Genomic DNA, 12,345 nt, shown 5'->3' with positions numbered 1-12,345 from the left:
TTTTTTACTATGATTTATATGGACATGATGGGTAAACTAGAAAGGCAGAAGTGTAAAACTTGTAAATAGCAACTAAGGTTGTGTTCACCAGTTGAGAGCGGATACATTTTGTTTTGTTTTTTAGATGTTTCCGTTCTCGTTCACAAAGGCAAAATTCAAACGGACTATACATTGTAAACAAAAGTCACGTGCACGGAAACGCTGTCAGACAGTTCGGCGAGTAAAAATGCAAATCGCTCGATATTTCGTCCGTCGCCTACATCACAGCGCATTGGCTGGTTATTTTCATGCTTAATGTAGTGGAGCGCATATTGTAACAGCCAGAATCTATTAAATGTAGTGCTACTTTCCTCTGTCAGCCCACTTTACACTAGCAGCAGACTGTGGCGGGCGGAGCATATGGGCGTATGCTCTGACAACGTGCGCAAAAAAAATAAAAAACACGTGCATTTAAAGCCACTACGAGTAACTTTGTCACTTGGCGGCCCCTTTGGACAAAAACGGTAGTATTTTTATGACGCCAGCTGTTGTAAAGCTGTTTTCTAGCGTGTGCCGGCCGTGATGATTAGGACGCAATATAGTGCATGTCCGTAAAGTGTGGAGGTTTGGTCTGAGGCATTTGTGCTGTATTGGACTGATTCATTTGTAAGAAATGGATGTCAAGTACTGAATGCTCAGACGTAAGGCTCCCCTACCCCTACCCCTACCTGAGGATGTACCTTCACTGTTGTTACACCACAAACCAAGTTCTGTCAGCAAACAGGATGTCATCAAAAGGAAATATCTAAAGACTAGACAGCTTCCTGTGTTAAACTGTTCTAAATTTGGAAATGCATTGAATGGCACACCACCTACATCCACACCGCAACAGTTTTTGTGACTCTGATTCTGGTAAGAAAATGTTTGGGCATTTTTTTTTTTTAAGATATTTTTTGGGCATTTTTATGCTTTATTGATAGTGCAGAGAGACAGAGTTGAAATGGGGCAGAGAGGGGAGTGACATGCAGAGAACGACCGCGGGCTGGAATCGAACCCGGGTCCGCTGCTGGCCGAGTCCCATGGGGGGGGACGCCCTACCAACAGAGCTAAGGGCGTCCCCTGCCATTTTTGCTTTTTTTTATTAAACAGTTTGGAGAGACAGATAATGAAATGAGGTAGAGAGGGGAACGACATGCAGAGAACGACCCGGGCTGGATTTCTAACCCGGGTCTGCTGTGAAGAGGACTGAGCCTATATTGGGGGGGACGCTCTAACCACTACCCGACGAGCGCTGATCCAGTGTTTATACACAGCCTAGGCTCTGTAAATGACCACGTTAAGAAAAGGTATGTTAACAAAGGGGGCCCACCGTAGCTAGATACGTGCACGTTTACAGAGCCAAGGCTGTGTATTAATACTCTGGTTTAAGCGCAAAAAAGGTGGTGTATTGTCAGGAGATATTCACTGACTTGCACTGAAAAAGTGATTTTGACTACAAGCATTCTCTATCATTAACCACATACAGTATGTCATCCTAAAGCTATTCATTGTATCCACAGTTTCAATCCAGTTCATTTGGTATCAACTGATAGGAAACTTCTTACCTAACCTGCCTCTCTCTCTCTCTCTCTCTCTCTCTCTCTCTCTCTCTCTCTCTCTCTCTCTCTCTCTCTCTCTCTCTCTCTCTCTCTCTCTCTCTCTCTCTCTCTCTCTCTCTCTCTTCTCTCTCTCTCTCTCTCTCTCTCTCTCTCTCTTTCTCTCCAGACGGCTACAGCTACAAAGAGATCCGCTCCTTTGTGGAGAACAAGATACCTGGAAAGAGCCGCACCAAGGAGTTCCTACAGTACAACCGCAAGGCTCTGAGTAGAATCTACCCAAAGGGCCAGCGTGTAGAGTCTTCTAACTATGACCCTTACTCCCTGTGGGCCTCGGGCTGTCACATGGTGTCTCTCAACTTCCAGACTGCAGGTAACAATGGGATTTCCCTGTTTACCATAAATAAAGGTTGAAAAAATAATAGAGAAGTTACCACAAAGGACTACTGTAGATGAAAATGGTGTGTGTTACTGTATACATGCCCTATTCAACAAATCCTTCTGGACTCACCTTCAGAATTGTGCTGAGAATGATTATGGAATGTTTAGTTGATGTGAGTGCTTTAGAAGTTGAGATTTGTGGTTCAGAGTATTGAAAAGAAAATAATGTTAAGATAATGGCCGTTAGAGATGGTTGTATAGAAGAGATATACAGACAAAAAGCGACACGTTTTAGTCAAATGAACACCTAAATGTACATTTTGATTTATACTAACTCATAAGTACTTATTCCACACCTTAAAAATACTATATCCGGGGTGGACTTTTGCATTTACACCATTACTAACTATGTTCATGTATTTAAGTATAATTAGAAAAGTGTATTTAAGGTTTTAAATGGAAAGTATTCTAAGCAGAAAGAAATGTGAATAAAATGTTATGTCCACCCAGATAAATACACCCAGTTAAACAGCGCCCTCTTCAGTCTGAATGGACGTACTGGTTATGTGCTGCAGCCGGAGCTCCTGCGCTCTGATAGCTATGACCCACAGCTGGAGAAGAAGAAGGTCAAGTACAACATTGTGGTCAGGGTACGTTTATGAACACACACACACACACACACACACACACACACACACACACACACACACACACACACACACACACACACACACACACACACACACACACACCAGTGTTGGGGAGTAGGGAACTAGAAATACATGTTAGGTAGTTAAATTACTACTTTGCCATGTTTTGTGTAGTTAAGTACTGAAACTACAAACATTGTTGGTCAATAATATTAATGGAATTTATTATTATTTGAATGTTACCATTGGTTCTTTAATTTAACCTGCATTGAGGGGCCCCAGGTAAGAGAAAGTCCAGATGGCACTGTTTTATTAGGGACCGGTTTGGATGATAGCGCTATTCACCTTCCAGGATGGATTGTCAGCTCACCTGTGCAAATGTTTCTTTATTGTTTTTAATAAGTTTAGTCTGAATTGATTATTTATTAACAGATATTATTTGAATTTTATTCATGGTTTATGTTTGACCCGTAGAGAGCAAGTTGGCACTTTTTAGTTTCTGCAATAAACTCAGTGGAATTTTTTGTTGGCATGAGACTTTTTTTGTATTATATTTTGTTATAATTTCATTTCATTTGATACTTCATTATGAAGTAGTTGGAACTACCTTCTCTAAGTAGCTTTAGTTTACCAGACATTATTTCTCCCTTTGGTAGTTTTGCTCTCGTTCAACATCTTCCACTGTGAAGTAAGTGGTTTGGAAAGCTATGATTTCAAAATAGCTTCCCCAACACTGTCACACACAAACACTCTCACTCAGAAGTATTAAAACTGATACCAATACCAAGGCTCATATTGAGCCAAACTACATGGTCATGTAAGAGGTACATGCTGCTGCTGTGATCTCTATATTGTAATGAAGACAGTAAATAAAGGATGAATAGTAGCATACTAACACTCTGCCACAAGTTTAGCTCAGCAGCCATGTTTGTTTGTCTTGTGCAGGTGATCGGTGCCAGACATCTTCCCAAGCCTGGCCGCAGCATCGCCAGTCCATTCGTGGAGATCGAGCTGTGCGGACACACAGAAGAGAAGTCCAAGACCGTTGTCTATCGTAAGCAAAAGGGTGTGGGGGTGCGGTTGTGTGTGTGTGTGTGTGTGTGTGTGTGGGGGGGGGGGGGGGGGTGCATATTTCAAAATATTGCAATATACCACAAATAGTTCAATGAAAATGTAAAAACAGCTGAAATGCAACTTGGTGTGTAAGATCTGGGTGGGTCTTCTTAATACATCATATGAAATTATACTGTAAACTCAAACCTGAATTGAATTTCAAAACCCAGCGAAGAGGCAACTAGCCGTACTGCGACGTCTACATGAGCGTGGGTTGTTGTTCAAATCCCTTTGAAAACCTGATGTTTCTTTTCTCTAAAATATCGATACTGGAGTTGACGATATAATACAGATATCACGAAAAAAATCACAATATATTGCCGTATCAATATTTTAGCACAGCCCTACGAGTCACGTGAGCAACAGTGCTGTTTGTGTGTGGGCTGTGCAGGTGACAACGGCCTGAACCCGGTGTGGAAAGCCCCAGCAGAGCCCATAGTCTTCACTGTGTACGAGCCAGAGCTCACCTTCCTACGCTTTGTGGTCAACGAGGAGGACATGTTCTCAGACCCCAACTTCCTGGCCCAGGCCACCTTTCCTGTCAAAGGCCTCCGCTCAGGTGGGAACACACACACACACACACACACACACACACACACACACACACACACACACACACACAGCACACACACACAGCACACTGATAATAGTACTACTCATTATCAAGCAAGAGTATTAGTATACCTTTTGTGGTATATTTGAATAGCTTCTATTCACCAGAGTTGCTGAGCAGATAGTCTTAAAGGTTAAGGTCACGAGGAAGAAGTAGAACCTCCCTAGATGGACGTGTGTTTGACTTGGTATTGCACAAATGATGAAACGATCTGTCTATTTGTAGATATGATACACTTGATACCCCCCACACATGAGAATATAAGACACTGTTCTGTAACTAATGAGGAGTGCCATTGCGGCCTCCAGCCCGCTGCTTCGATGCTCCATGAAATCCTCTGTAAATGTCCTGATGAATCTCCTGAAATAAACCTCTCTGAAACACAATGATGATTGTCCAGGCCTCACCCTTTGTCTTGGTCGCCATGGGGGATTCGGCCACCACATTTTCCCTAGAGGGAGTGAGGGACGCTGTACTTACCGGACTGGGTTCAGTTTCACCCTCTCATGTACCTCTTGGTTTAAAATCCATACAGTAAAGAGTAACGAGATGTTGTGGTGGTTTGAATACTGTCACCCAAGGAATGTCAACTATTACATGCTATGCTAGTACATGCATTATGTATAAATAGTATCCTGTTCAACTATGGTTACACTACAGCATACAAACCCTTCTAAATCTCCTCACAATTTTCTACCAGTCTGTACTGTGTGTCTGAAAAAATGGTGTTAATACATAACCTATGCTCTGTAAACTGGTATGTAGAGGGGTATGTAAACAAAGGCAGCCCACTATAGCTATCAACATGCCGGTTTATAGAGTCTAGGCTGTGTATTAACACTGGATTTTATTTCAGCACACACAGTGCAGCGAATGGGATGAATGGGAGTCATTGGAGGCCTACAGCTCCTTTTTGCCATGTGGCCCCCTTTCAGCTGTAGTAGTTCATCAAAAAACACCAAAATGCTACTTCATTTACACAGTTTAATACTGTTGACATTGGTTACTATTGGTTGATTGGTTGATATCATGTGTGCACAGCTGAGAGATTTCTGTTTTTTCCCAACAGGTTATCGCTGTGTACCTCTCAAGAACGGCTACAGTGAAAACCTAGAGTTAGCATCTCTGCTAGTCTACATCAATGTACAGCAAGCAGGGGTGAGCAAACACACACACTCAGCACACATCAATGCAGCTTGACTTCAGAATGACGCAAAAACAATGTAGTAAACATGAAAACTAAACGTGTTACAACATGGTTTTTCTACCTAAGTAACCTGACATGGCTGCTTCCTCAGCTAGGGAGTTTCTCAGCAGAACTGGCAAAAGTATCAAAAGATAAGTGCAGAAAGTAATATTACTGCTCGCCAATGGCAGTCAGAGCACAGCTGCCCCGACACTTTTTAAAGTAGGGTAACTGGACACCACCCACCACCACCAAGACCAATAATAGCAGGTGGGTTTTTTTAGCAGGTGGGAATTTCCTCATGCATTAGACATCTGTTGATAAGCAGGGGAATATTTCTCTTGAGTTGTGATTTTTACACATGTCAGGATGGCCGAGCGGTCTAAGGCGCTGCGTTCAGGTCGCAGTCTCCTCTGGAGGCGTGGGTTCGAATCCCACTTCTGACAAAAGTGTTTTGATCTGAAGCCCAACCGGGTGACGGTCATGGGACTAAATGTCTCACATAATAAATAAATGACTTGGGTATACTCTGGGTGAGCTGTCTGTGCTAACACAAATGAATATGAATATATGGTCTGGTATGGTAATGGTGAGACCTATATGATTATGTTGATTCAGAAAGCAGAGGAGGAGCTGTACTCGTCATCCAGCCAGCTGAAGAAGATGCAGGCTGAGTTCGGTGGCAGCGCTGAAGGCTTCCTGTACGACACACACACCAACATCCAGCGCTCGGCCCCCCCTCGCACACTAAACACCCTGACCAGAGAGTACAGCACCAGCCACAAGCAAAGGTCTGCCCCACACTCTGTGGCTGTGGGGGGGGGGGGGGGGGGCTAGAGGGTAAAGTTGGAGTGAGTTGGGTGCTCCGGTGGTGTAGTGGATAGAGCGCGTACCATGTTTATTCAGGCCTCATTGCAGTTGTCACAGATTCAAATCCGACCCGTGGACCTTTACTGCATATCATCCCCCCTCTCTCTCTGTCTCCCCATTTCAACTCTGTACAATCAAATAAAACTTGAAAAAGAATTATCTTTATAAAAAAAAGGTGGAGTGAGGGATTCAGGAGAACGCTTGTTGTCAAAATCACTTTTTGTCAAAATCAGTGAATATCTCCTCACAACCCGCTACCTGTCTGTACTGTGTGTGCGCGCGCTGAAAAAACAATTGTGTTAATACACAGCCTAGGCTTTGTAAAACTATATAAACTTGTATGTAAACAAACTTTATTTAAAAACGGGGGCCAACCATAGCTAGCGACATGCCCGTTTACAGAGCCTAGGCTGTGTATTCACTCTGCATTTTTTCCCACACTCACAGTACGGACCGGTAGCGGATCGTGAGGAGATATTCACTGATTTTGACAAAGTGATTTTGAAAACAAGCTTTCTCCAGAATCCCTGACTCCACCCTTAAAGCTCCCATATTATACACTTTTCTGTTCTATTATACACCATATTATATGGTCTTAGTGGTTCCTAATACGTTTTTCTTTAATTGTTTGCTGAAAAAAACTTTCAGACAATTTATTGTACTATGCTGATGTTCAGCTAATCTCACAATGGCCTATTTTTTTAAAAAGAGCTGCAGCTCCCCTCGTAAATATACAATCTTTGAGCTCCCCCCGCCCCCTGTCCGGAAGCGAAGCCAGGGGCCTATCCGAAAAGTCCAATCTCCTAACCTATAAGCCTCCTTTCCTATGCCTTAACCCCTAAACGTCATCGGGGTTAAGGAGAGATGAAAGGTGCTTCCTATCGAACATAGGAAAGGACAGCGCTGTTTCAAATGAATTCGACTCCACTTTTCCTAACCGACGTCATTGCGCGACGGCAAGTATTGCTGACGTGAGTCACTAGCGTGAAACTACACTATAGCCTATTCTCCGAAAATTGACCACAACAAGCGCTCGTTTGATCCATGCGTTCTTTTCATATTGATTTTAATCAGGTTGTCGCCAACAGAGTGAGAATCACTCCCATATATCCCAATTCACATGTGGAATAAAAAGAGGCTACACTTGTGTTGATGTTGAAATGAACTGCCCCCAGTAACTTCATTAAATGTGAAGTTGGTATTTTATTTCCTTATGGTGTAAATTATGTGCTACGAAAATAACTATTATGATGTTGGTCTTTTATGAGTTCTTTATTATCTTTAGCCTGTGTTTGTGTGTGTGTGGGGGGGGGGGTATGTTTGTTTTAGCCGAGTTAAATCTTCCTCTCTTCTCCTCTCCTCTCTTCTGTTTTACCTCTCGTTCGTATTCGTGTAGAGTCGGTAAACTCCGGCGGTGGCCTGTTGCTTTAAATCTTGCCGCCGTAAAGGATTATGGGATACCACTATCTCCTTTCCTTTAGCATAGGTTGGTCAGGAGTAACCTATGCTAAAGGAGGGTTAAAGGATGAATCGAGGCTCCTTTCCTATGCCTTTCCTAAGCATTTGGAGAATTCGGATCACCTATCCGCCGAGTACTTCCGGTTCATCTCGATAGGAAAGGAAATTTCCTATGCAAAAAAAAGTTTTCGGATAGGCCCCAGATATGCCTCGCCCTCTGTCTGTCAGGGCCGTGGACCAATAAGAAATAGGTGTGTGGGCTGCACAGTGGAAGCTTCTGACTTTCCAGTTTTTGAGGTCAGAAAAGAGGAGAATTCTGACTGGAGTATATTGGGGGGGAGGGGTGGGGGTTTCAGAAAGGGGGAGAGTGAGAAAAGGAGAGATTGTTATTTTTTTTTATATATTGGCAGTCTCTAGGCACACCGTGGACCCATGGATATGTTAGAACACATTTAAAAAGTGCATTTAGCATAATATGTGACCTTTAAATAAGATAACATAGCCAATGTGCCGAGTCTCTAATTATTTCATTTATTGTTTTCTTTGTGCTCTAGGACAAAAGAGAAGAAGATGAGTAAGTTCTACTCCTGAGGGCCTCACCTGTCCACGTCCTTCTTGCCTGTGTGCTGGAGAAATGCTGCCTGCAGATCTACTGTCCCCACTATCGGTTCACTCATGGATTTGTGATCTGTGCAGTTAAAGGTGCACTATGTTACTTTGGGTGTGTCGGAGAAGTCAACATTTTCTAAGATACATTCTCATAACTGAATAAACAAACTTTACTCACAGGAAAATTGGATCCCTGGAACACTGCTTGAAGTTACAAAGCTGCCGTAAAAAGTTACTGTTTCACTGTTGTTGTTTACAGCAGCAGGGCCCACAGTTTGGTTTACAAACCAATTCTAGTCTTGTGTTTGGTTCCAGGCGCCTCAAAATTATCTTGTTTGGATTAATGTTGAAATAATTATTCAACACAAAGGACAACATGTGGATAAAAAAGGTTTTGTAAACTAACTCTAAGGCTCTGCAAATGTAAACAAACCCCCCTCCCCTGAAACAGCATAGTGCACCTTTAAAAGAGCTTTCCAATTGTGACGGTTCATATTTCACTTCCATACCAAAAATGACAAAAACCCAATGTTTAAACGAAATTTCTTCCTTATTTATTCAATCGCTCCTAATATTTTTATCAGATATGGACATATTAAAGAATATGTTGATATAATTCCCAGGGGGGTTATACTTCTCTAAAGGCCTTCTGGGAAATGAAGGAACCCGTACATTGAGGAGGAGGGGGGGGGGGGGGGATCTGTGATGACAGATAAGATGTGAAGTTGTAACATCATGTTAGCGGTGGCCAACACTGATCCTTACATGATATTTATTTTGTGTGTGAACACTGAAATATTAGTTTCACTGCAGTACACTCATCTTTAGTGGGTCTGATGTAGAACAACTGATATGGACCGTGGTACACTGGTGACATAGAAAAGTCTGTATCACTCTACAATAAGAGTGCATTAATTTACTCTTAGTTAATGCTAAGTTAATGCTGTAAACAGTTAGTTAATGCCTAATTAATGCTTATTAACTAACCGTTAATTCTTTGTTTTTAACGGTTAGTTAATGCTTGGTAAATCTATGCTTAGCTGACTAACACTTAGTTAAGCATTGACTAAGCACAACAGTTAGTTAATGCTTAGTTAATGCTTATTTGGCATTAACCAAGCAGATATTAAAGCTGTGGTATATGATTTGGGAGAAAATAGCAGTTGGGATAGAGATTCAAATCCAAATACCTCAACTGCTCCACTTGTTCTCTTTGGTCCCTCCCTGACACGCTCTACACCAACAACGTCGGTGCCAAAGTGAATGGACAGTCCCAACAGCCAATAAGAACAGAGAATCGGAGCCTTGCTCTGATTGGTCAAAGTGTACATGAGCGGTGGCAATTTTTGGGGCCAGCACACAGAGGCAGGGAGAGCAAAGTGATGAGTAGATATTCTCAGACCACTTCACCTACATATAGCTGAATGGCTAATATGACACTTTTGCCAAATATTACAGTGAAAGAGTTACCCACCCCAGCTTTAATGGTGAGCAAATGGTTAGATATTGCTTTTTAAGCATTAAATACACATTAACAGTTAATAATGAACCATTATAGTAAAGTGTTACAGAAAAGTTAAATTTTTTTGCTGTGTATTTACACCAGTGTGTTGTTATTGTTTTTTGTGTGGTAATGTGTGTGTGAGTGTGTATGTGTGTGTGTGTGTGTGTGTGTGTGTGTGTGTCTGAAAAAAAAGTCAGTTTAATGAAAACAAGTGACTTCATCCCATGTAATAAGAACCTGTCATGTATTTAATCTGAAGCCAGAATGATGTTTATAACTTTTTCTATAATTCCTCTGTATGAATTGTGTCAATAAAGTATGCTTGGTGAGTGATAGATTGTATACCCTTAGATACTAAGCATGTATTGATGTTGTCCACTTTGAGATCAAATGTTTAGTCAGTGTAAGTCATTTGTTATTCAGCACATCTCAAAACAGAACATTACAAAGTGCCTCCCCGTTTAAACAGGCGTATTGAAATGAATGAGAACGTAAATACAATACAAAATAAATTACAGATTAATTTGGTTGCATTTCAGTACAAAAAAGTGTAGATTGGAAATTATAAACTAGTCGCCAATGGAAGTCAGTGCACTACAACTGCCCCAACACTTTTTAAAGTAGGGTAAATGGACACCACCCACCACTGAGACCAAAATAGCTTGTGGTTTTTCAATTTCCTCATGCATTAGCCATCTGTTGATAAGCAGGGGAATTTAACTCTTGAGTTGTGACTGTTATACAAGTCAGGATGGCTGAGCGGTCTAAGGCGCTCCTCTGGAAGCGTGGGTTCAAATCCCACTTCTGATAGAAGCGTTTTGAACTGAAACTGAACTGGGTTGTGTCACGAGTCACATGACACAAAACATGTGCTGCATGCTTGCTTATCATACATCTAAAATGTGGCAATCAGTATTAGTCATGCAGGCCTAAAGAAAACCCCAAAGGATGATAACTTAAAGTGGGGTGAGGCAAGAAAGAAAGGCAACAGTAACTCAAATAACCACTCGTGGTATGCAGAATACCATCTCTGAACGCACAACACGTCTAACCTTGAAGCAGATGGGCTTTAGCAGCAGAAGACCCCATCTGGTGCCACTCTTGTCAGCTTAGAACAGGAAACTAGAGGCTACAATTCGCACAGGCTCACCAAAATTGATAAAATAAGATTGAAACAATGTTGCCTGGTCTGATGAGTCTCTATTTCAGTTGCATCATTAAGATGGTAGGGTCAGAATTTGGAATCATCCTGCTGTGCACCATCAACTATGCCATGTTAATAGTCACTTAAATATACAGTGTGTTCCAAATTATTATGCAAATTATATTTTTCTCAGATCATCCTAAATAGTTGATGCAAATGACAGTCAGTATAATTTTCAAGTCATCAACTGTTAAAGTATGATTCAAATTTTATTGAACAAACCTCCAAATGATAACGGTATTTTTTTCAAAAATAAAAAACTCAAAATGTGCCGTTTCAAAACATTTTATAAGTTGTAAAGAAATAAAAATGGTAATTTGTTGAATTTGCAGGATGTGAAGGTCATATTTAGTGAAATCAAAAGCTATTTAAATCAAAAACATCTTAACAGGCCAAGTTACATGTTAACATAGGACCCCTTCTTTGATATCACCTTCACAATTCTTGCATCCATTGAACTTGTGAGTTTTTGGAGAGTTTCTGCTTGAATATCTTTGCAGGATGCCAGAATAGCCTCCCATAGCTGCTGTTTTGATGTGAACTGCCTCACAACCTCATAGATGTTTTGCTTGAGGATGCTCCAAAGGTTCTCAATAGGGTTAAGGTCAGGGGAAGATGGGGCCACACCATGAGGTTCTCTCCTTTTATGCCCATAGCAGCCAATGACACAGAGGTATTCTTTGCTGCATGAGATGGTGCATTGTGATGCATGAAGATGATTTTACTACGGAAGGCACTGTCCTTCTTTTTGTACCACGGAAGAAAGTGGTCAGTCAGAAACTAAACACACTTTGCCGAGGTCATTTTCACACCGTCAGGGACCCTAAAGGGGCCTACCAGCTCTCTCCCCATGATTCCGGCCCAAAACATGACTCCGCCACCTCCTTGCTGACATTGCAGCCTTGTTGGGACATGGTGGCCATTCACGAACCATCCACTCCATCCATCTGGACCATCCAGGGTTGTACGGCACTCATCAGTAAACAAGACTGTTTGAAGATGAGTCATCATGTATTTCTGAGCCCAGTGCAAACGTTTCTGCTTGTGAGCATTGTTTAGGGGTGGCCGAATAATAGGTTTATGCACAACTGCAAACCTCTGGAGGATCCTACACCTTGAGATTCGCTGGACTCCAGAGGCACCAGAAGCTTCAAATACCTGTCTGCTGCTCTGTAACGGCATT

At 41.9% G+C, this 12,345-nt stretch overlaps 1 protein-coding gene across 1 annotated transcript in view; it reads left to right on the top strand.

The window, feature by feature from the left end:
* The window catches only part of LOC307250905 (1-phosphatidylinositol 4,5-bisphosphate phosphodiesterase gamma-2-like), a 39,474-nt gene extending 30,447 nt beyond the window's left edge, over positions 1-9,027 (top strand). Inside the window, exons 27-33 of the mRNA XM_080028175.1 lie at positions 1,744-1,947; positions 2,466-2,605; positions 3,551-3,659; positions 4,110-4,277; positions 5,401-5,489; positions 6,136-6,308; positions 8,400-9,027. Coding sequence (XP_079884301.1) covers positions 1,744-1,947; positions 2,466-2,605; positions 3,551-3,659; positions 4,110-4,277; positions 5,401-5,489; positions 6,136-6,308; positions 8,400-8,436 — 920 coding nt within the window. The 3' untranslated portion in view covers positions 8,437-9,027. The remainder of the gene's footprint in view (positions 1-1,743; positions 1,948-2,465; positions 2,606-3,550; positions 3,660-4,109; positions 4,278-5,400; positions 5,490-6,135; positions 6,309-8,399) is intronic.
* The last annotated feature ends 3,318 nt before the right edge of the window (positions 9,028-12,345 follow it).

The sequence above is a fragment of the Ammodytes marinus genome, assembly GCF_949987685.1.
Source record: "Ammodytes marinus genome assembly, chromosome: 5".
NCBI classification, from domain to species: Eukaryota; Metazoa; Chordata; class Actinopteri; order Uranoscopiformes; family Ammodytidae; genus Ammodytes; species Ammodytes marinus.
The sequence above is the reverse complement of the archived record's forward strand: the minus strand, read 5'-3'. Positions and strand labels throughout refer to the sequence as shown.